Source organism: Panthera leo, chromosome C1 (assembly GCF_018350215.1).
Source record: "Panthera leo isolate Ple1 chromosome C1, P.leo_Ple1_pat1.1, whole genome shotgun sequence".
NCBI lineage: Eukaryota > Metazoa > Chordata > Mammalia > Carnivora > Felidae > Panthera > Panthera leo.
In genome coordinates this window covers 7,015,175-7,040,330 of record NC_056686.1, presented here as the reverse complement: position 1 = coordinate 7,040,330, position 25,156 = coordinate 7,015,175, and the positions used below count along the sequence as shown (strand labels likewise).

General features: G+C 44.4%; 1 protein-coding gene across 12 annotated transcripts in view; it reads right to left on the bottom strand.

The window, feature by feature from the left end:
• The window catches only part of NMNAT1 (nicotinamide nucleotide adenylyltransferase 1), a 51,112-nt gene that overhangs the window by 22,478 nt on the left and 3,478 nt on the right, over window positions 1-25,156 (bottom strand). For 6 of the 12 annotated variants that reach the window (XR_006205902.1, XR_006205903.1, XR_006205901.1 and 3 more), the window contains exons 1-5: window positions 11,667-12,097; window positions 10,102-10,272; window positions 8,148-8,331; window positions 5,252-5,394; window positions 4,712-4,908 (exon numbers count right to left, since the gene is read on the bottom strand). Coding sequence is in view for 8 of the 12 variants with exons in the window: in XM_042951391.1 (XP_042807325.1) it covers window positions 4,712-4,908; window positions 5,252-5,394; window positions 8,148-8,331; window positions 10,102-10,272; window positions 11,667-11,805 (834 nt within the window). In the remaining 4 variants the exon portion in view is untranslated. Of the gene's footprint in view, window positions 1-1,253; window positions 1,808-2,259; window positions 2,298-4,347; window positions 4,909-5,251; window positions 5,395-8,147; window positions 8,332-10,101; window positions 10,273-11,666; window positions 12,098-25,156 lie in introns of those variants that run through there. The other 6 variants (XM_042951394.1, XM_042951393.1, XM_042951395.1 and 3 more) reach the window with 4 other exon arrangements.

Below are 25,156 nucleotides of genomic sequence, written 5' to 3'. Positions count from 1 at the left end.
CTGGGTATTCACTGCCCCTATTCCAAGCACTTGGCTAACATCGGGCGGGTTCCACTTAGTCCTTCTGTGTAGACAGAACACAGCACACATCACCATCAGATTACCCTATGGTTAAAGTTTTATTTATTTGTACTCCTCCACTTGGATGGGTGAAAATGTCAAGATCTGGCTAAAAGGGGCGCCTGGGAGGCTCCGGTGGTTAAGGGTCCAACTTCAGCTCATGATGTCACGGTTCAGAGCCCACACTGGGCTCTGTGCTGACAGCTTGGAGCCTAAAGCCTGCTTCAGATTCTGTCTCTCTCTCTCTCTCTCTGCCCTCCCCTTCTTGCACTCTGTCTCTCGCTCAAAAATAAACATTAATTTTTTAAAAAAAGGATTTGGCTAAAACTTTATTCTTTGAGGAGTAGTATGTTACAGGGTGCCTCAGGGTGTCTCAGTCAGTTGAGTGCCCAACTCTTGATTTGGGCTCAGATGATCTCACAGTTCACGGGTTCGAGCCCTAAGTCAGGTTTGGCAGTAACTGTGCAGAGTCTGAATGGGATTTTCTCTCTCAAAATAGACTTTGAAAAATTAAAAAAAAAAAAAAAAAAAAAGTAGCGTGCTACATAAGACACAAAGACGTGAGGGGCACAGGCTTTGATCAGGCCTTGGGTTTATCATTTACACAGCACCCAACTGTGCCTCGTTTCTTTAGGACTCACACACACCCAGCACACAAGAAGTGTTGGCAGTACGAAGCTCAAGCGGCACGAGTTTACCTGGTAAACTAGATACAGATTTCAGAGGCAGACACTGGACATCCTCACAGCTGCGTGGAAGCCGTGGAGGATGTTTCAGATCATGAGGCCTGTGGGAGCGGGCAGGAGCACGGCGGTGGAGGGGACGTCCTATGACACCCAGAAGTAAATGTTAAAGGAGCCCGTTTCACAATATAGTGGCCTCTGGGCTCGGCCGGAAGTGAAGCAGAGGTTGGGGTCAGAAAAACAGCAATCTTAAAAACAAGCAAATAAACAAAACAAAACAAGAAAATCAGCAATCCTACCACTACCATGCACGCTGACCCTGAGGAAACGCTTCCTTCCACCCTGTGCAGAGACCCTCAGGGTGGCGGAAAGAGAAAGCAGATGACCTCTGATCAAGCAGATGACCGTAAATCATCCCTCTGGCTCAGTCTCTACCTTGGTCATCAAGGAGAACCCACACCTCTTATCACATTTGTCCCCTAAACAGGAAAACAAACAAAAATCCCTCCGTATGTTGTATATTCAGCCAGTAAGGGACTTTTATTCATTTGCTGCATTCAAATTATACAAGGTAAGGAGTAAAGGAGCACGACACTTCATAAACACCAGCGTCAAATACAAAAATACCAGCTTCACATATTTCCTAAACTCAAAATTGTTACAAAAGCAAATTAGGAAAAAGAGATGATAGGAAGTACAGTGGCATATTTTCTTCTTCCTCGATGGAAGTCACAACAGTTATTAGTATTTATTCCCCTGTGAAGTGCATTGTTCTAATTTCCATTATCAAAACAGGAAATTCTCCCCTGGAGGTCACCCAAAACTATGTTATGAAGCTGTGGGGTTAGCAGCATTTTTGGTACTAGGACAAAAGGCGAAGCAGGTCGTTCTGTGTACAAAGGTATCGATTCATAAACAGCACAACAGGCTTGTTTCACTATTACCAAGTCTCCTGGGAGGCTCCCAAACGCTTTATTTTTATCCAGTGGATCCTGAGGTCAGTATACTCACAGCTGGGCAGGCTGGGCACTTCTAGGTAGGAAGGCACGTTACAAGAGAAGTTTCTACAAAATAAAAGAGAAGTTTCTGGCAATGTAACCTTTCTGCAGTTGGCACCCATACCAGCTGGACTAAGTGCGGTTTTCCAGAAGAAATCGAAGTTTCATTTCGGTAGCTTCATCTATTCTAGGCGGTTATTTTTCAATATTGCTTCAACTCTCAACTCCAGAAAGTCAAGGAGAGGAAGAAATGACCTTCATCTCTGTGGTCTGAGATTCTAACCCACCACTCCTTCAGCAGAGAGAGACTGAACCCTACTGGTGCCAGGCTCTGCACCCCCTCAAGGTCTTTGTGAAGTTGGCCTGTTGGCTTTAGTAAGAATAAGTCAGGGGCGGCTGGATGACTTAGTCGGTTGAGTGTTCAGCTCTTGATTTTGGCGTGGGTTGTGATCCCAGGATTGTGGAACTGATCCCTGCGATGGGCTCCATGCTGAGCGAGGACCTTGGGATTCTCTTTCTCTCCCTCTGCTCCTCTCCTCCACCTTGCCCTCTCTCACTTAAAAAGAAAAGAAAGGAATAAGTAGCGGTAGGGTACGTTGGCCAGCTTTTTCTTTAGGGTTTTATTTTTGGGGGGTGCCCGAGTGGCTCAGTTAGTTAAGCAACCAACTCTTGATTTCAGCTCAGGTCACGATCTCATGGTTCATGAGATCAAGGCTTGCATGGGGCTCTGTGCTGGCAGCGTGTATGTAGGCTGCTTGGGATTCTCTCTCAAAATAAATAAATCAACATTAAAAAAAAAGATGCTATTTTAAATAATCTCTATACCCAACGTGGGGCTCGAACTTACAACCCTGAGGTCAAGAGTCGCACGCTCTACTGACTGCTGAGCCAGCCAGGGACTCTCCCCACCCTCTCTTTTTTTCTTTTAAAGATTTTATTTGTTTGCCAGCTTTAATATTTTCCCTTTTCGAACTGTGGATTCAGATTTGACTGTACAACCACACAGCTGTATTTTTCTTTGGCAGGGTTATTAATCCTTCATCTAGAATGGTGTAGGTATAAAATATAAATTGAAAAAAGGTAAATTATTCTATTTGCATCAGAAAGTGAACTTTTTATCACAGGATAATTTTCATGCAACATGAAACTACTCTATAAAAGCTATTTCTGGTCTTTTTTGCTTTACCAATTGGTAAAATTTCCACAAAATCATAATGCATCAAACTATATATAACAAGCTTGCATTTGTAACATAGAAACTATGACTTCGATTATTATTTGGGAGTTCTACTTTGGTTAAAATCCAGACAAAAGGATGAGAAGAAGTGTAAGAAAGTAGACCCTTTTACTGCTTAAATTCACACATGGCAGGTTCACGGTGGGCCAGAGCAGGAACAGAGGGGCTCTTGGGAAACTCAACAGAGAATTTTAGAGTGAGATCACAGAGTGTTCTTCTGAGATTCTGAGCCAGAAGGACTGCTGAGCTGACTCAGTGAGGCATTTCTCATGTTCTTAAGACCTTCGTTCATCTTTTGATTATTAAGCTGTCAAGAAAGGCTAAGAGCACGGACACTTAATAAAACCCTTAAACAGGATCCCTCGTTCTCCGCGGTCCTCTCTGTTCCAGGTAGCATGATAACATCTCTGAAGTTGTTCCTGCAGAGACGGCAAAAGGGCAGACGGACAGAGCCACGAGAGGCCGTGCTAAGAGAACACACATAATGTACAACCTTTTAATTTACTACTGATTTTTTACCAAACTTGTAAGATTTAGTTTATGAAACAGGATGCAATTCCCTTCCCCAGACTGTTTCTCTGCCTCTGGTGGGCATCAGAAACACCTGTGCACCTTTCTGACTCTCTGAGGGCCTGGACCTTTCTCCCAGCCTCCAAAGGTAAAGCTCCAGGGAGGTGCGTCTTGGCAGAGCTGAAGTGGCCAATTTCCGACGTGTGCCAGAGAGACTGAATCGTTAGCACGGTTTCTGCCAGGTGTATTCACAACCTGTATCCTGCGTAGCTGAAGATGACCGATCAGCGGTGCATTTTACACGATCACTACTTTAAGAATTGTTTCCTTGGCCCCCTCGGTGAAGAATGCCTAGAAATGGGCACGCATAAAATGTTAATTCCCTTTCTAACTGAAGTTAAGATTTTAAATGGACTCTTGCTTTCCCACTTTGCTCCGCTTATGTGGTAGACCAGAGAGGTCCTTTCTGACTTATTTGTAGTTAGTATAGTTGAATGTCTTCTGGTTTTAGTGCTGCTAATCCCTTGTTTTAAAGATTAAAGGATTTGTACATTCTTTAAGAAAAAAAAAAAAAAAAAAAAGACCATCTTGAAAACATCCATTTTGACAATTTCCAATAAAAAGATAGACGTAGGGGCGCCTGGGTGGCTCAGTCAGTTGAGCATCCAATTCCTAATTTGGCTCAGGTCATAATCTCACAGTTCACAGAATCGAACCCTACGTTGGGCTCTGCACTGACAGTGAGGAGCCTGCTTGGGATTCTCTCTCTCCCTCTTTCTCTCTGACCTTCTCCCGCTCGCTCTCTCTCCAAATAAACATGTTTGTTTTTTTTTTTTAAAAAAGCACTACATTAAAAAAAAAAAAAAAAAAAAAAAAGACAAACCATATTTTCATCTACTGGTGATTTTTACCAAACTTTTAAAAAGCTTTAGTTTATGAACAGGATCACGATTCTTCTTCCCAGTCACTAACACCCAGACTCTTTCACATTCCCAACAGACAAGTCCAAAGTGCAGGAGTCACGAGTTAGCTTCTGCAGTGTTTTTCTGCAAGGGAGCCAGGACGACCCCAACATTCCTCTCCTCACTCTCAGGGCTGTACAGGTCATGCTTTTCGATATACTCTCGGACAAGGTCTGGCACCAAGTAGCGAATGCTCTGGCCCCTTCTGAGGGCTCGCCGGATCTTTGTGGAGGAGATGTCATTGGTGATCCATTCATTTACCAGGTGAATGTTGTTCCGGTGTTTCCACAGTGTGTCGGATTCGTAGATGAATTTCTCAGCATCGTTTCCAGCCCGAGTAATACAGATGAGCCCATAGTCTCCTACAATTCGGGTGATATCCTCACTTTTCCACAGATTGGGAACACCGAACGATTCCAATAAATCTGCCCCACACAGCAGCTTTACTTTTGGCACATCTGGGAAGAAGAAAACACAGCTTCAGGGTCTGCGTTGCTAATAACTCCCTGAGTCAAAATGAATGCATCTATGTGTTTTTCTGGCTAGAGGGTTCATAGTTTTGATCCGAATCAGATTCTCAAAGGAGATGTAGGAACTGCAAAAGTTAAGGACCGCTGCAGGAGAAGGAAGTTCAAGGTGCCTTTTCCTTCCTCTCCTTCCCTCCCTCCGGTCCCAAAACTAACAAGGGGCATTTTCCAGGCAGCCAAGCATCCTGAATATGAAATGAAAATACAAAGGGGGCTTGCTCAGCACTACAATCTTATCCACTCCAGTCGGTAAGTCTTGATAAAACATACAGACCTTTTGTTTTTGGCTCTAGCAATTCCTTTTGACTAAAATCTTGTCTTTGTTCAGCCCACTTCCTTTTCCGTCCAGGCCTCTCCAGCCTAGGTGAGTCCTGCTGGTGATCACAGCTACTGGCCTCCAGTTTCTCCTGATAGTGTCTAGAAAACAACAAAGCAGTAGAACATCCTCTTCTCACAACATCCAACCAGAATACTGTCTCTCTGGAGATGGCTCAGAGCCTCTGGCCCGAGGTCCAGGCTGTGTCATATTAAGAACATGTAAACCACAGGTACACCCAAGGCCTATCAGTCAGAATGGATGCTGACCAGCACCCAGTACTTCCGGGTCAGCGTGGAGGCTGGCCAGTAGCGCCCAGGGACTGGCTACCGGGCATAGAAAGTAAGGAGATCCTGGGAACACAACAGATGGTAGCGATTACTATTCTAAGCTTTATGTGTGTGTCACAATAATAAGAGTTAACATTAGTTATTTATTATGTGCTAAGCACTCCACTAAGTCCTTTGCATGGATCATTTGATGAAATCTTCCCAACATCCCATGCCATAAATATCATTATTGTCATTATTATTCCCATAATGGAGGGAAGCGAAAGCTTAGAGCTGTAACTCCAGCTCTTGGCAGACTCCCTGGGACGCAGGAGGCATTCAGTAACAACCCGACTGAGTGAATGCTCTGGCTTTTGTAAAGCAACTCTATTGGGGCACCTGGCTGGCTCAGTCGGAAAAGCGACTCTTGATCTTGGAGTTGTGAGTTTGAGCCCCACGCTGGGTGTAGAGATTACTTCAATAAATAAAACTAGGGGTGCCTGGGTGGCTCAGTTGGTTAAGTGTCCGACTTCAGCTCAGGTCATGATCTCACGGTTCGTGGGTTCGAGCCCCCCGTCGGGCTCTGTGCCGACAGCTCGGAGCCTGGAGCCTGCTTCGGATTCTGTGTCTCCCTCTCTCTCTGCCCCTCCCCTGCTTGCACCGTCTCTCTCTGTCTCTCAAAAATAAATAAATGTAAAAAAAAAAAAAAAAAAATTAAAAATAAATAAATAAATAAAACTTAAAAAAAAAAGTAAAGCAACTCTCTTATTGCCAGCATTATATCAGAACTGCTTATTATCCCCATTGAGAGAGAACTCTAATTTGCCCAAGGTCACTTAGCTTATAGGTAGCGGAGCCGGTGCTTGAACCCCAGCAGTCTGCTTCCAGAGCCCACACTCTTGACCACTGAAGAGTGTGGCTTCACCTAGTAGTGGAGAGCCACAACACCAAGGATAAGGTCCTAGAGACGACAAGTGCCTGAAGCCTAGAAGGAAGGGACCACCGGCGGGACTCACGGGCAGCCTCGTTCTGGATCGGCAGCAGGATGCCCAGTGCTTTACAACCGTGCGGTTACCCAACATGAGCTACACCTGGGGAGCCAAGTGTGTCCTGTGCCCCTAACTCCCTTCGCTCTTGAACAGCTGCGTTAATATGTAACGGACAGCAAGGCTGTCAGGGAGGGGGCTGGGTAAGGTCGTGGATGCAGGAGGCTGGTATCTGACGGGAGAATTTCTGGCCAGTGAAGAGGGCTGACTTCTCCCTGCCAAGTCTGAAAAGCCGTTCCTCTTGATAAGCTGCTGTGCCAGATAGCCTCTGCTGGCCTGGTGTCCTATCTTCCCCCGGAAACACCTCCCAGAGGTTCTCACGTGAGAGAGATTCCGCCGATGGGGTTCACTCACAAGAGAGCTGGAAGGAAGACGGGAGGCACAGGCCATCTTTCTGGGCTGTGGAGCCTGAGAAGCAACCTCTTACGGAGTGAGCACAGTGGCCAGATCCTGTATTCCACTGTCCAGTCACCAACTTTAGGAGACTGGGACAGCTTAACAGCCGCATTTGTGGGGACAGGGAAAGGAACCGCTTTCTGAATGGCCACCGCAGCTAAAGGAGGTATGACCTTGAAACAAACCCAACTTCCCCTCCTCCAGCCCTCTGACACTTCTGCACGAGCACCTAAATCCCTTTCTGCTTAAAACAATCAGGGTGGTCTCTATTTCCTGTCCAAACCCTAACTGATGTGGTCAGAACCAGAAGGCTCAGAACTCTAAGAACTGACATTAGATGGAAAGGTTTTTCAGAAAGATAACATTAAGTAATAATTAATTAGCTGTTGCTCACTCTAGTTTCTGAATCCTTAGCGGGAAATGTTTCTAAGGTACGAGCACAGCGATCTGGGACAAACCCAGTATGCCATCATGGAAGCAACACCCAAAATCAGGACTGTCCATGACCAGGCACCATGGCTTCTCTTGTTTAAATTACCCGCCTCTCTCTTTTAAAAAAATTTTTTTTAATGTTTATTTTTGAGAGAGAGAGAGAGAGAGAGAGAGAGAGAGAGAGAGAGGCAGAGAGAGAGGCAGAGAGAGAGGGAGACGCAGAGTCTGAAGCAGGCTCCAGGCTCTGAGCTGTCAGCAGTGTCTGATGTGGGGCTCGAATCCATGAGCAGTGAGATCATAAAGTCAGATGCTTAACCAACTGAGCCACCCAGGAGCCCCTAGCTGCCTCTCTCTTTTAAACTTAAGAAGATTAACGACAACAATGTCTTCTTATGATTTTGCCTTTCTCATTCGGGGCCCCGATAGACCAGGCAGGCTTCTCCGTGGATGCTGTCTCCCACAGAGGTGCAATAGTAACGAGCACGCAAACACCTAACAACACGATGAAGGACATGAAGGCTAAGGAGCCGCCACGCCCCACACCTGAGACGTAACCTTACGAGGGAACAGCACAGCCCATGAAAACGCCCTCCCCACCCTGGTCACGGTTTGCAAACGTGTTCTGTTCACAGACACGGGCCACACTGACACAAGGCAAAAAGGCCCAGCCCATTCCTGCAGGACTGACAAAGCCGACCTCACCATGAATACCTTAGCACCTTCAAGGTCTCTACCCAGTCCTTCTGAAGACTTTCCCAGGTGTCAACTTCCACCCATTCTGAATTCTTGGTGGCTAATTCTGCCATGATAACTCGGTGGTGGGCAGAGATGAGTCCTTTCTTCTTATACGCATCGCCCACAGGAGAGATGACGCCTTTGATGACCCTGTATTTTCCTGGATAAAGAGTCAGATTTGAAGCGAGGTGTAACAAGTCAGATTTTACACACAGGAAGGATTATCATCACTCTGGTTTTATAACAGAGTCCCGCCCCCTGGGGTTTCAGAAAAGGGATTTAGGTTTTCTTTTCTTTCTTTCTTTCTTTCTTTCTTTCTTTCTTTCTTTCTTTCTTTCTTTCCATCCACCCACTCATTGATAAACGAGGTGAAACAGTCATAACATAAAATTCGCCACGTTGACTGCCTTCATTGTACAGCTCAGGGACATCAGGCACATTCACTTCTCTGCAGCCATCCGACCATCCGTCTCCAGAACTTTTGCACCTTCTCCAACTGAAACTCTGTCCCCATTCATCACTAATTCCCCACCCCCTACACAATCTAAATTTTGATATTGCCAAATTGCCTCGTAAAAACCCTTAATCAATTGGTATTGTTCACTTACAGTGTATACGAGAGCCCATTTCTCCTCAACTTCTGATACTTGACATTATCAAGTTTGAACATTTTTGTCCATGTGATGGGCAAACTAGACCTCGTTTTTTATCTTCATTCCCCAATTATTAGGATTACTGGTGAGTTTAAGCACCCAGGCGTCCATCTATCTATCAGCATATAGCATGATCCTTTACATTACAAATATATTATGTAGGGGAGAAAATCATTTTCCTTGACCCTCCTTGGGTCCCTGGCTGGGTCTAAAAATTAAACTGACAATGGGGCGCCTGGGTGGCTCAGTCAGTTGAGCGTCCGACTTCAGCTCAGGTCATGATCTCACAGTCCGTGAGCCTGAGCCCTGCGTCGTGCTCTATGCTGACATCTCCGAGCCGGGAGCTTGCTTCGGATTCTGTGTCTCCCTCTCTCTCTGTCCCTCCCCTGCTCATGTTGTCTCTGTCTCAAAATAAATAAAAACATTACAAAATAATAAAAAAATAAAAATAAAAATTAAACTGACAAAGAAAAACAGGAAAAAACATAGAAATTTATTTAATAGAAGGCTTATGTTACGTGGTACCTTCGTAAGGAAATAACAGTTAAACCTGGGTATTTTTATGTCAGGTTTGGTGAAGAGCGGACAGTTGTAGAGAAAAATGGTAGGGCAAAGAGTTTGAGGTACGTTCACAAAATTCAGGGAAATTTAGCAAGGCCTGTTAGTTTAGATTCTTCTAGGCATTGATTTGCCTTTAGTAATAAGGATGCTCCTTTCCTCCCGGTATAGGGAGGGCACCTCCCACAGGAAGGTTTGTTTGGTTAGTTGGTTGGCGTTTTTTTTAAGTTTATTTATTTATTTCGAGAGAGCATGAGAATGAGCACAAGCAGGGAAGAGGCAGAGAGAGAGGGGGAAAGAGAGAGGGGGAAAGAGAGAGGGGGAAAGAGAGAGGGGGAAAGAGAGACGGGGAAAGAGAGAGGGGGAAAGAGAGAGGGGGGAGGGAGGGAGGGGAGAGAGAGAGAGAGAGAGAGAATGAATCCCAAGCAGGCTCCACGCTGTCACCACAGAGCCCAACGCAGGGCTCGATCCCACAACCCTGAGATCATGACCTGAGCAGAAACCAAGAGTTGGATACTTAACTGACTGAGTCACCCAGGTGCCCCTGATATGAAGGTTTTTTGAGCTGCTTCCGAGAAGGGTGGGGAGGAGGTCAGAGTGACCTTCCTGTTTCTGCCATTTTTTCAAACTGCTTCAGCTTAAAATGTCCAACGTGACAAAGGGCCATATCTTGGGGTAGTGGCCTGAACCCTATCATTGCTTTTGGCTACTGTTCCTACCTGTTCCGTTCATGTAGTCCTTGGCCAGCTCAAATAGCCTCAGGTGCATGTTGGTGATAGGATTAAAGGAGCCACAAGCAAGAAGAACCACTTCTGTCTTCTCTGAATTCTCCATGCTAAGAATTTGAAGTTGTTGATCTAAATGGAAAACTCGGACACCCTGCTCGTTGTCTGCAAAGGAAAAGAACATACGTTCAGTTATAGGTCTTCAGTGGCCTTTCACATTCCAAGTGAATGGATAAAAATATTTGGCTTCGATGACAAGGACAGCCCCATTTCTCCACCCTTCCTTTTCACTGTGAATTTGCAGCTCCTGCCAGAAAGGGATGGAATCTCCTTCCCCCTCTTTGTGACTTGCTTCGGACAAGAGAATGTGGCAGTTAGGACAGTGTGCTAGTTCTGAGCCCAGGCCTTTGAGGTCTGCACACTTCTGCTCTCTTTTGGCCTCCCTCCTCTGCCATGAAAACAAGCCGAGGCCAACCTGCTGGACAGAACACGCGGGAGACAGCTGGTGCCCCCGCTGACAGCCAACCACTGGCTGTGCGGCTGAGGCCATCCTGCACCAGCCAAACCGCAGACGACGTGCTCAGACACACAGCCCAGGTGAGATCAGCTGAGCCTGGCTTACATCAACAAACCCACAAGCTGACCCTAGACTCATAAGCAAAAATGAAACGTGCATGCTGCTGAAGTTTTATGACTGCCCTACTGCGGCTCCAGTTAGCTGATACAATGATGGTATCAACTACCACGTAAACGGAACTCCCTGACAACCTGCCCTTCAAGACAGTAGTCGGCCTCTTAGTCAACATGATCACATTATCACTTTCAGCTCAGGAACAGTTTACAATTCACAAACCTTTTTTCATTTATTTTTGGGACAGAGAGAGACAGAGCATGAACGGGGGAGGGGCAGAGAGAGAGGGAGACACAGAATCGGAAACAGGCTCCAGGCTCCGAGCCATCAGCCCAGAGCCTGACGCGGGGCTCGAACTCACGGACCGCGAGATCGTGACCTGGCTGAAGTCGGACGCTTAACCGACTGCGCCACCCAGGCGCCCAAACCTTTTTTCATATTATTCCATTTGATCCTTCTATAACCCTAATGAAGTAATACAAGACAACAGATTTAAACTTTTATTAAATGAACTCAGATAGATTCAGAAATTACGAGGCAGCAAAAGGCCCATAATGAAACCCAACAGTCATTGGCCACATCCTGCTCACCAAACCCTCTATGCAGCTCCCTTAAAAGCAAGCACTTTTAACTTTTTCAGCTATTTCTTCTGGTAGATTCTACCATATTTCTATACTATGTGCTTATAAGGCTATTTCTAAATTTATCCAAAGTAAACAGTACCTGTTTACTATGATGATCCATGAGGATTAGCTCTCACACACCCTCACTGCCTATTCCCAAACTTCTACATGCATATCTATAGTTTCTAGTCTGTGTTGAAACCCGTCTTCTCCTAGAGTTGTGAAGGCATCGCTTGTAGATTGCAGCGTTAACAGCGATAAACCCAAAGTCACTCCCAATTCCGGATCCTTTGAATGTGACTTACATTTTTCCTCCCCTGAAGCTTGTGAGATCTTCTCTTTGTCCCCAGCGTTCCGAAATTTTACAATGATGTCCTCTAGTGTGACTCTATTTTCATCTGTTGTGCTGGGCACTGGGCAGACCCTTTCAAACTTGAGGCTCATAAACTTCAGTTCTGGGAAAGGTCCTTGAATGATGACATTCTGCCTTCGTTTTCTTTGTTCTCTTTGAAAATGGCTATTATTTGGAGCTGAGGCAGCTGGACTGGTCTTCTCATTTTCTTTTCTTTTCCCGCTTTCTAGATATTCTCAACTCCATCCTCCATCTGTTGAGCTGATTTTCAGTTCTGCTAGTATAGCCTTCATTTTAAAGACCTTTGTCCTCTAGGGGCGTCAGGGTAGCTCAGTGGGTTAAGCGTCCAACTCTTGATTTCTGCTCAGGTCGTGATCTCACGGTTTGTGGGGTTGAGACCCGTGTCGGGCTCCGTGCTGACAATATGGGGCCTGCTTGGGATTCTCTTTCTCTCTCTGCCCCTCACCTGCTTGTGCTCTCTCTCTCTCTCTCAAAATAAATAAATAAACTTAGAGAAAAAAAAAGACCTTTGTCCTCTAAATGTTCCTTTTTATGGTATTCTGTTCTTTCACCAATGCATTCTCTTATCTCTCTACCAACATGAATGATACATTTTCAGTTTCTTTCAACAAGAGCTGATAGGAAGTTCTGAGTGGGTGAGTAGGGCCCATGCATAATGGGCTTCACTGTATGGTAACCTGGCGGTCAGTGTTGCAGGTCTCGCTCCTGGGACCGGCCGGATTCCACAGAACAGTATCCTCCAATCTCCTGTCTGTTATAGCACAACAGTTAAGAACCTATGCTCTGTGGGGCACCTGGCTGGCTCAGTTGGTAGAGCACGCAACTCTTGATCTCCGGGTCACGAGTTCAAGCCCCATGTTGGGCAGAGACATTATTAGAGACATTGGGGGGGGGGGGGCGGGAAGCAACCTATGCTCTGAAACCAGACTGCCTGCATAGAAATCACCTACATGGGCTGGATGACCTAGGACAACCTGACCTTAACCTCATCTTCCTTTGTCCCGGTTTTCTCAATCTTAAAATAGAGAAAATAACAGTACCTACCTTGTGACCATCATGAGGATTAAGCGAGACAATACACGCAACTGCTTTTGACAAGACATAAACACACTGTGAATGTAGCTACTATTAATGCTGCACATAATGTCGCTATAGTTCAACTCTTTTTAATCTACAAAAACATGAATTTCAAATGGTTCAACCAAACATTATTACTCTATTGACTCTGGTTTTTTTCCTGAAGGGTTTTTCTCCCGGAACTCATTCTCTAATGTGGACTGAAAGTCTCTAATCCTTTGTACAGCTATCATTCTGAAACCTTTTTCATCTCTCTTCTGAGTCAGATCCCCTATTTCTGAGGCCTGCATCATGTCTTTCTTGGTTTATGTCCTGATTTTTCTAGAATGTATCCTCAAGTAGCTTCATAATAAAAGGTACATGGGAAATAAGTTTGGTCATGTCTTTATCCTTCCTTCAGAGATGAACGGCTTAGCTGAGAAAAAAGCAAGTTGAAATTATTTTCTTTTAAAATTATGAATGCATTTCTTCATTGTCTCCTAGCATACCACACTACTGCTGAAAGTCTAATGCCATTCTGATTCTTTTCCTTTTTTACATACCTTTTTTCTTTTTGGAAGATTTGTAGGATGTTTTCCTTATCCCCAATGCTCTGAATCTGAAATGCCACAATGTTGTGTCTTAGTGGGGGCCTTTTTCATTCATTGTGCTGGGAGTCAGCTGAAGAGGTTCAGAACGTGCCAGTTTGGCATGTGGATTATTTTGAGCAGAAGGTACTGAGAACCCTGCGGGCTCAAGAGAAACTTCTGTCCCTCCCTTAAGAACACAGAAGAATCTAAATTGGAGGTCTTTCTCAGAATAAGGGTTATTAGCGGAGATAAATTTTATCTGAGTGACCCATCTGTATAGCAGGGCAAACGTCTAATTACCAAACATGTTTTTATCGCCCCACAAAGCGCATTACTCTCCTCTGAAAACACAGACCCCCACCCCTTCTGACTTCAGGGTGACATACAGACCTCATGTTGCCTGACTTTGGAACTGCTGTGTCTATGTGGATCCCCCATATGTACACCTGTTACAGTGGTTTTATTCCTCTCAGCCCCCTCATGTCACTCTGATTCTCAGTCCAGCTAGAAAGACTTCTGAGAACACAGGAGTTGTTGCTCCCCAACACAGTGAGCCTTCAAATCTCTTAAACTCAAATCACTCAGTTTTGGGTTTTTTGATAAACTGCTCATTAACTATCAAAAAATAGTTTTGTTATTGTAAAATTTTAAAAAATATTTTTTTAAGTTTATTCACTTGAGAGAGTACATACGCACGAATGGGGAGGGACAGAGAGCAAGGGAGTGAAAGAGAATCCCAAGCAGGCTCTGCACTGTCAGCACGGAGCCCCAAGCAGAATTTGAACTCACGAACCGTGAGCTCATGACCTGAGCCGAAACCAAGAGCCGGACGCTTAACTGACGCCACCCAGGCGTCTCTAAAAAATATTCTTATGTATCCAAAGTATATTTCAAAAGAATCATTCTGAGAGCTTATAAATATAATTCCAATGATGCCAAATTGCTAGAAGCATGTGGGGAACTTTGGGGGAATTACCTATACAGGCTGGAGTATTTTTCCAATTAATGTAGAAATACAATGAAAGATAACAAACACACAGCTGTATGATACTTTTCAATGGATAAAATGCGTTCACACACCTATCATTCAAGCCTCACCACCAAAAACAAATTTGGCCAAAGTCATTTAGCTTGTTCCAAAAAATAAGCTATTGTTAGATATTTCGTTTTTCTAGTTAATCTTCCACCACTGGACATCTACGTTTTTCTAACTTTTCAGTATTACAAACATCTGAGATCAACAGTGGGTTGAAAATGCGCTGGAAATAGAGGCTGTCATATACCTCGCTGTGCACTTCCAAGACTTCCCAGGGCTCAAACAACCTGTGTCAGGACCACTGATTTATAGCCCAACAATGTCTAGACCCAAGTGCCAGGGTGACCAAGTCACTTTTGCTCAGATTCTATGCTCTCATTGGACAAAGACAGTGAGTGCCAGACCCAGGGCCACTTGATTCCTGATTCCTAGGCTCACTCATCAAAAGAAAAATGGGAGACCTGGGTGGCTCAGTAGGTTGAGCATCTGACTTTTTAAAAAAAAATTTTTTTTTACATTTATTTATTTTTGAGAGGCAGAGAGAGACAGCGTGAGCAGGGGAGGGGCAGAGAGAGAGGGACACACAGAATCAGAAGCAGGCTCCAGGCTCCGAGCTGTCAGCACAGAGCCCAACGCGGGGCTCAAACTCACAAACAGTGAGATCGTGACCTGAGCCGAAGTCAGACGCTTAACTGACTGAGCCACCGGGCGTCCCTCACTGACTCTTGATTTCAGCTCAGGTCATGATCTCATGGTTTGAGATCGAGCCCTGAGTTGGGCTCTGTGCTGACAGCATGGAGCCTGCTTGGGATTCTCTCTCTCCTCTCTTTCTTTCAAAAGAAATAAATAAAAAAAGGTGGCGGGGGGTGGGGGGAGGCATTAAACCAGAGCTGTGTAGTTTGGAAATGAGCCCTCCTGGTTGAGGAGGTGAGAAAAGTGCATGTTAACCCCTCAGGCAATGGGAACCTTTGAAGGTTTCTGGGCAACAGAGTTACAACACGGTTCTACACAAACAATGTTTTAGAAAAATAATAAGACATGGGGACTTACAACCTTAATTGATTTTATCAGCTTAACCAAATCACTTAATTACAAGTCTTAAGTTTCCATATCTGTAAAACAGGGATAATGACAACCAATTTCAGTCACCGTGAGGATTAATTCTGAGACTAATACATGGCAACGTGCTTGCATATTCCCTAGAACAGTGCTAAAATAAACGGCAGCTGTTACTTGGGAGGGAAGTGACAACACTGGTGATGGTGATGCTGTGGGATTAACTGGAAGGGGCAAAACAAGACCAGTTACAAGTCATGTGACTGGAGGCCAGTTACAAAGTTATGAGTCCCTCAATTTAAATAGTCAGTGAGAATGGAAATAAACATTTATTCAATAAACATTTGAGGCTTTCTCCCAACAAAGCATAGTGGTAGGGGTCACAGGGACACTGCTAATTGTTGATAAGAAATAAAGAGAGAAGGGTCGGTAATGCTCCACACAGCATTTAAAAAAATGAGTTAATTCATAAGAATGATTTAAATGTCCTACCTTTCAATTACCAGCTCAAGGATGATACCAGGGTTCACTTGAGGCTTGTTCCCACCCCTCCCATCCCTACCCCCCAATTCCCATACAGAGTGCCTGTGGTTATTGGGGTGGTGGTGACTACGACATGCCCGACAGGGCCCACAGGGAAATCAGGGTATCCTGACAGCTTCTGAGCATGATCAATGAGAGCCTGTCAGTTCCAGCCCCGCCCACCTCAAGTTTCAGACACCACTCCCCACGGGAGATTGAGCTGTGGGCAGGAAGAACAATAAAGCTGTAAGGGGAGGTTTGGGTCCCCAAGGAGCGGTCTGCTGTTCAGGGAAGGACAGAACAAAGAGCTCAGAGCTCCTCCCCAACCTTGGGGATGCACTCAGGTTTCCAGTCTCCCCACCCCCCTCAGGGGAAAGGCTGGGCAAGGGGCTGGAGCAAGCTGATCTCTTAGCTGAAGGAAGCTTTCTCCCTGGTCACATTCACAACCTATCTCAAATATCCGGCTCAGTTCTATTAATTCATCATGAAGACAGACAACTTGAGCTCACACTAGACTCTAGACCTTTAAAACCACTGAAGAATTGAGTTACAGTCACCCTCCACTGTAGCCCAGGGTGTTTAAAAAAACAAGGATCCGTCCCTCTCCAAGGAAAAGTACTTCCTCTGTATCGCTGCAAGGTACCACGATATGTGGGTAGGGAAAGGGGACAAGCTGGTGACAAATGGGAGGAGTAGTTTGGAAGCTCTAACAGGGCCGTTCTGGGTCCTCCTTGCTTTGCTCCAGGTGCTCAAGGACCAGCATCCCCATGATTCACTTCTGTCTGGCCCACACAGCCTACCACCTGCACTGCTGGCTGCCGAGATCATACCGGCTCAGGCTGTAAGTGACCCTCCCCAGCTTGCTATAACAAAAAACTCATTTCTTCCTGAGACAGTCTTGACATTGAACTAAAATTTACTTTCAATTTTTAAATCACATTTTTCTTTTAAAAAACTGAAATATAGCTGACGTATAATACTTTCTTAAATTTTTTTTAAAGTTTATTTATTTTGAAAGAGACAGACACCGTGTGAGAGGCGGAGGGGCAGAGGGAGAGGGAGAGAGAATCCCAAGCAGGCTCAGTGCTGCCAGCACAGAACCCTACAGGGGGCTCGACCCCATGAAACCATGAGACCACAACCTGAGCCAAAACCAAGAGTTGGATGCTTAACTGACCGAGCTACCCAGGCGCCCGGTGACTTTCTCAGGTTTGAAAAATACTGAGATGTAAACATTAATGAAACATTTTGTAAACATTAAGTCAGTTTTTTCAATGTTAACACTGAAAAAGTTAACCATCTTGTAACATTTCAGAATGCTCAATATAATTAAATCTATGTTGACCGAATGTTAATGCGTTGACTTGTCAACTGATTGGAATTTATACCCCTAAAAAGATGCTATTCCTTTCAAAAAGGTCCCATCAAGCCTCTAACCGTATTCTAGTTGTAACAATGTTTCACTGCTTTAAACAGTCTAGGGGTATATTTTGAGACTATTTTTTTTTTAATACTTTCAACCGGGATAAATCTGTGTCTTTGGGTAGATTTAATTTCTACAGATACCCTAAGGTCCCTCCGTGCTAAACCTCATTTATAAAATAATCAAGGTAAATAACAGAGCTTATGATGAAGAAAGAGAACTATCAGTTACTGAGGAAGATCTTATATGCATGGATCTTGTATTATTATTTTCAGATTAAGATATTCTCATATGCATGGATTTTATATTATCTTACACTATCTTCTGTTGCATGTAAGTACATGTAATTTCAAAAGAATTTCAAAAATGAGCAGAAACAGCAGACTTCACCTGGTTGTGGAAGCTGGGTGGGTCGGCTTACTCTGTTTATTGGTGACACCCCATGAGAACCGGGTGGCAGGAGGCAGCGGCTGGCACAGCACAGGGCCATGGTCAGGACTCTCGGACCCGGCTCCAAACTCTAGCTCTATCGCTACTGGGTGTTTGTCCTTGGACAAGACACTTAGTCTTTCTGAGTCTGTTTCCTCACTTATGAAATGGGGAACCAGAGTCCCTATCTCATTGGATCTTGTGCCTATTAAATACGAAAGTGAATAAAAATGTTTGACACATTTGTCTACTCATGATGAATGTTAACTTGCACTATTATCTGTGAGTTGTCTTAAGGCATGAACTTACAAGTCGCAGTAAAGGAACCAAGGTTCTAAAGATCCCTTGGGGACCAGTATCCACAGCACCTGCTACGTAGTAGGAGTTCAGGAAATGGCAGTTCTAATCTTCGTGAAGTTTTATTAGACATAATTGTGCTCAGATGGAATGGATCTCAAGTCATCTTTGTTATGTTTAAAACTTTCTCTCTGTGGTCTAATGTGACACTGTCATGCAACAGAACCTAAATTCGGTTTCTTGAAGCCATTTGATCACTAAAGAAGTAATGTAAAACGTAACTCGCTGTGTCTCACGCAGCCAAGTGACGGTGTTCTTGTTGGGGACCACCGCTCTAGTCCTCCAGCTGTATGTTCTGCTAAGGTAAGTGTTTTCACCCCCCACCCCCAGCACAGGGCAGCTCAGCATGTGGGCCTGACCTCTGGAGATGGTTCTGGTGCGCTCTGCCATTCCTGTGATGAGTTTAACTGCAGCCTGACCCATGTTTTTGTCCCTGTTATCAATGGTGGTCACCTGCTTCACCTCTTTGAAAAAAGTCAAAAATCTCAATATGAACAGAACAGTTGGGATTTGGGCAGATGGAGTTTTAACACTTCCTTCTTTTAGTACAAGAAGCTGTTAGATGGGAGACAACGAGGGCACCAATGTTTCCACTTAGGATTCCCTAGAGCCCAGTCTCAACAGCCTAGCATGAGCTAACGTCTGCAGGGCCGAGGGCGACATAGATATACGTGACCAGATTATGACTTGATACCTTATTTCAGATTCTATGTTGGACATTAGTCTTGCGGAAAAGGTCAGTCAGCTAATAACTCTGTCACTGGACAAATGAAATAAATGCAACCCGATACATTCAGAATAAAAAACTGCAGCTCTAAACATGTGGAAAGTCTGAAATAATCTGAAAACCGAGAATCCACAAAAGGGACAAAACAGAAGTGGGAACTGTGACACTCCCTGGAATTAGCCTGATTCAAATTTTCCAACTTAGGTCTAGGAGTTTTGTGTGCAGTTAGACCAACTTCCTTACTCCAGAAGGCCAGAATTCCCACAAACTATCTTCTTGATATTTTCCACCGAAATATCAAGTTAACATGAATTAGAAAGACAGTAAACATTATTTGTCCACCGATCAGAAATATTAACAACTCTCAATATTACTAGTAGGCTATTTAGCAGCGTTAATTTGCAGTTAATAAAAGGGAGTTGCCTGGAACCAAATGAACCCAGGGCCAGAAGTAAGATTAGAATTCAAGGGCTAGTGCCTTCTGGTATCGTGCTTACAGGGCGAATTTCTTCCAATAATTGATAAATTAACATATGACCCCGTGTATTGATTTTAGACCCAGATCTTCCCGATACTGCGGGCAACCTCTCCTTACCAACCTGGTTGGTAATATCATCTTCACTTTCTTCACAACTGGTAAGTGTACACTCATCAAGCACTTATTACGTGCGCTGAGACAAAAATGGGGAAGACGGGACTTCCTGCTCTTCAGGAGCTCACAGACTGAAACTTAAGAAAAAAATTCACGTTTAAAATTCAGGTGAAGGAAATTTTTAAAGTTCCTTAGTAACCTTCTGGGGAAGGTTGTCCTTCCGGTGGTCCTAACCTTTGAGTATGAAACCGGATTAAGTTAAATGCAAACATTTTGTGTTGGTGTTATAAAATTCTTTAGCTATAAAAATTACTAGATTCATTTACTCATTCAATAAACGGTTACTGAACTGGAGACGATACCGTGTAGAAGAACACGGACCTCAACAACTTGAAATAAAAAAGTAATAGAGAAGCAGCGGACTCTGAAATGTGGAGTTTTAGGAATGTCTTAATACATTTCGATTATCTTTGCCTGTGTGTGTGCTTAGAAGACTGATGTGTAATTTTTTTTTTAACACGTATTTATTTTTGAGACAGAGACAGAGCATCAACGGGGGAGGGTCGGAGAGAGAGGGAGACACAGAATCTGAAACAGGCTCCAGGCTCTGAGCAGTCAGCACAGAGCCCGATGCGGGGCTCGAACTCACGGACCGTGAGATCGTGACCTGAGCCGAAGTCAGACGCTTAACCGACTGAGCCACCCAGGCGCCCCAAGTGATGTGTAATTTAAATAAAAACTATGCCTACATTTTTTTAAAGATTTTTATCCATTTAAATAATCTCTAGATCCAATATGGGTCTCGAACTCACAACCCCGAGATCAAGAGTTGCATGATCCATTGACTGAGCCAGCCAGGCATTGTCCCTAAGCTTTAATGAAAAAATCGTTACCGAAGGCCTCGGGCACTGCTCTAACTGCTCTAGAGTCTTCCACTGAATCGCAGCTCCACAAGAGGCGACGACACAGGTAATGGTGGCAAGCACTGGCTTTGGAGACAGAGGGAGGCCAGTTGAAACATTCACTCCACGACAAGTTACTTAACCTCTCTGAGCTCCCCCCACCTCATTTATAACCCGGAGATAAATTACCTGCTTCGTTTTGCTAAGGCTTAAATGAGATAACAGGAATCATTAAACAAAACAGTCATAGTTCCTATTACCAACACCACCAATATTAAGAACACAACCTATATTAAAGGAAAACCTTAGCCTGGCTGGGTTTTGAGCATGAGTCCCACAGGAGGGAAGCGAGGAAACATACACTGTTCAGGCGTGCATTCAAGAATGTATTCCTGTGGGCCGCCTGGGTGGCTCAGTCAGTTTAGCGTCAGACTCCTGATTTCCACCCAGGTCATGACTGATTTCCTGATTTCCACCCAGGTCATAAGGGAGTTCGAGCCCTGCAAACGGCTCTGCACTGATAATGCGGAGCCTGCTGGCGATTCTCCCTCTTTCTCTGCCCTCCCCCACTCACAATTTCTCTGTCTCTCTCAAAATAAATAAACTTAAAAAAAAAAAAAAAGAATGTATTTCAGAGAGAATTAAACCTAGTAAATCGATGCTGCTCTGATGTCCTTTTAGGTTTTACTGTGCTGCTTACGCAGATGGAGCCCGTCCCACAGGCACTCAAGAGGATGTTTGCTGTATTTGGTGTGGGATCCTTCAGTGAAGGAGTCTATACCGTGGTGTTAACAGTTTTGGCAACTGACTGTGTATGTTTTTAAGTACTGAATTTCTAAAGGCTCATCTTAATCTGAAAGCTTGGCTGTACATAATACACCATTAGTCTTCAATATTTTCTACTCACAGTAAAAACAGACGTATGTAGAGACAAAATTCTTAATTAGACACGTGCCACAGTTAAAACATTTCACCAGGGAAAGTTTAAAAATTCCAGGAGAGGGGGCGCCTGGGTGGTTCAGCTGGTTAAGCGTCTGACTTTGGCTCAGGTCATGATCTCATGGTTCCTGAGTTCGAGCCCCGCATCAGGCTCTGTGCTGACATCTCAAGAGCCTGGAGTCTGCATCAGATTCTGTCTCCATCTCTCTCTGTCCATCTCTCTCTCTCTCTCTCTCTCTCGGCCCCTCCCCTGCTTATGTTCTGTTTCTCTCTCAAAAATAAGCAAACGCTAAAAAATAAATAAATAAATAAAAATTCCAGGAGAGATTTTTCTTTTTGCGGATAAATTCTACTGTATTAGACTAAAAAGAAAAAAAAAAGTTGAGCTACCGCTGAAGAGTGGAGCGGTTGGACTGCATTTTGCAAAGTATGCAGCAAGCCTTCCATCTCCTGCTAAGCTGGGGCCATTGTTGAAATCCTTTCGGCAAAAACACTGTAAATAGGGGTTCCAGTTAAAAGACAAGTATTCAGGGGCGCCTGGGTGGCTCGGTCGGTTAAGCGGCCGACCTCGGCTCAGGTCATGATCTCGCGGTTCGTGAGTTCGAGCCCCACGTGAGGCTCTGTGCTGACAGCTCAGAGCCTGGAGCCTGTTTCGGATTCTGTGTCTCCCTCTCTCTGACCCTCCCCCGTTCATGCTCTGTCTCTCTCTGTCTCAAAAATAAATAAACGTTAAAAAAAAAAACTTTAAAAAAAAATTAAAAAAAAAATAAAAGACAAGTATTCCTCACGGTGCTTTTCTCCTCCCAAATACAGGAAAAAACGACCCCTGAACTTTACTACTTGTCTGTGCTGCTGTCGGTGGGCAGCTTGGTTTCCACAGGTGAGCAAAACTTCCCGAGCAACCTGTCCTTGTCAAAGGCTTAGCAGTCCTTCAAGGCAGTAAATGCTCAGGCAGGGCTGTCCTGCTGTAAGAGACGCCCGGTTCCTCCTAAAGCCAGAGCTCCAAGAAGCACAGTAATTAGAAAAGCAAAGTAAAGAGGAAGCACAGAGGGTCGGAATGGCAAATAAAACGCCATCCTTTTCATGTGCTTTCCACTCCGTTTAATGAGATCCCCTTCTTCATCCCGCAGTACTTTTCTCGGGCCTGGGGCTGACCTGGCTGGGCAGTGGGACCCGTGCACGACCAGGAGCTACATCAACGGCCTGATGTTGGCATTTGAGGCCTGCTGGTCTCCCGCCTCCCACAAAGGTCGTCGGCAGGCCAGGCCTGTCTCGGCAGCCCCGCCACCTGACAGCTGCCCGCGAACAGGTCAGCTCCTACCCTGCTACTCCTGAGTGAAGTGGTCGGCTGACGTCACAGCTAAGACATCAGGAAGCGCATCAGAACCAGCCATCTGAAAGAAAGCTGTCTTTAAGTATTAATTAGTACGGACAATGGATAAAAAGGAACAGTTCAACCCAAATCACCAGATTGACACCACGACCAAATTCGCCCCAGATAAGGACGTTCTTTCAAGATCATTACTCTCTCTGAATCTCCCTTTTTATTTCATGAAAATATTATCATCAGCTGGATAGCTGCTATAGAAATAAGCACTGAAAAGGAAGAAGGAAAATGTGAATCTTAGCAATGAGCAAAGGTTTAGTTTCAGGCACCTGGCTAGCTCAGTCCGTTAAGCATCTGACTTCGGCTCAGGTCATGATCTCACAGTGTGTCAGGTGGAGTCCCACATCGGGTGAGCTCGAGCCCCACTTCGGGTGAGCCCCGCTTCCCTCTCCCTCCAGCTCTCTCTCTCTCTCTGCCCCTCACTCGCTTGCGAGCACTCTCAAAAAAAAAAAAAAAACAAAAAACAAAAAAACAAAAAAACCTAAAAACCTCACAAAGGTTTGGTTTCAAAAAACAGTGATTTACATTGTGTACTTGAACAATTTATTGTTCTTTAAAAACGTAGTGGGAAATTTTCGAATAAAACTAACCACAATCTCCTCCCCACGGGTTACAAAAATCTTTTGCATCACAACAGTCGATTGTTGTCTAGAGAAAATAGCCAATTGACCTACATGATGGTTTTTGTCTTCTTGCTTTTTCTGTGTGTATTCATAGATTCTAGAGTTTCTTAGTAGGAGCTAGTTAATCACAGATGCTCTCCACATCTTTAGGAAGTAGACACAACTCTATTTCTTGAGGAAAAGAACTATCTATTGGTAGGAGGATCAAATTCAATATAAACATCCCCCAACACATCTATGACAGGCACAGACCTTCACAAGTGGGAATGACTGTTTCCACCTGTTTCTCTATTCAGGTGGCCCCTGCTGGAGGCGAAGTTACCTAACAAACACACTATCCATCCAACATGCTGACATTTCTGAGTGCTTTCCAAATTCCAAACCTAGTGTTGAAACTTAGGAATTAGAAACTTGATGGGGGCGCCTGACTGGCTTAGTCTGTAGAGCATGCAACTCCCAATCTCCAGGTTGTGAATTCGAGCCCCACATTAAGCGTAGAGATTACTTTAAAAAACAAAAAATACAAAAAAACTCTCCAAATTCTCAGGCGCCTGGCTGGTTCAGTTGGTAGAGCATGCGACTCTGCATCTTGGGGTTGTGAGTTCAAGCCCAACATTGGGTGTAGAGCTTACTTAAAAAAATAAATAAATAAAACAAACTAACAAACATATATACCTCAGAAACAAACCAAATATGTATGTTTACTAGCTGGAATTTAAATAAAAACTTGGAGGAAAAAAAGAAACCTGAGTAACCCATACATTAACCATGAAAGCCCCTGAAATAATTCTTACTATGATCGACACAAACTTTTTAAAAGTAACACAACCTAGGAGCGCCTGGGTGACTCAGTTGGTTAAGCATCCGACTTCAGCTCAGGTCATGATCTCACCGTTCGAGCCCCTCATCAGGCTCTGTGCTGACAGCTGGGAGCCTGGAACCTGCTTCAGATTCTGTGTCTTCCTCGCTCTCTGCCCCTCTCCCATTCGAGCTCCCTTCCTCTCTCTCTCACAAAAATAGACATGAAAAAAATTTTTAAGTAACATAAACTTTTATGTTCTCCTGACTTCATTAACCAAATATTAACATATCAGATAAACATCAATATATCTCAAATATTTGTATTGGAATTTCCTTTTTTTTTTTTTTTTTTGATCTGTCTTATCCCACCCCCCAAACCTGATCTACCTGAAAACTTCAGGTAATGACAACTCCATCCTTCCAGTTGCTAAGACCAAGTACTCTAAACCATCCTTAATGCCTTTTTGCCCCTCACACCCCATTGGGAAATCCTAATGGCTCCATCTTCAAAATATATTCAGAATCCAATTATTTTTCACTATTTGGAACATTTAAGTTTATTTATTTTGAGAGAAACAGAGAGAGCATGAGTGGGGGAGGGGCAGAGAGAGAGAGGGAGAGCGAGAATCCCAAGCAGGCTCCTCATGATCAGTGCACAGAGCCCAACATGGGGCTCGAACTCACAAAACCATGAGATCATCACCTGAGCTGAAATCAAGAGGCAGACGCTTAACTGAGCCACCCAGGTGCCCCACTGTTGGGAAAATTTTAACTGACTGTTTCTAAATGCAAGAGGCTGCTTAAGACCAAGGCTGCTTGGTATTCTTTCTTTCCTTCCTTCCTTCAAGTTTTTATTAATTTCAGTAATCTCTACACCCAACATGGGGCTCGAACTCACAATTAAGAGCCATGTGCTCTTCTGACTGAGACAGCCAGGCACCCCTATTTCTGTATCTTGAAGTTACGCAACATTCCTAACTTC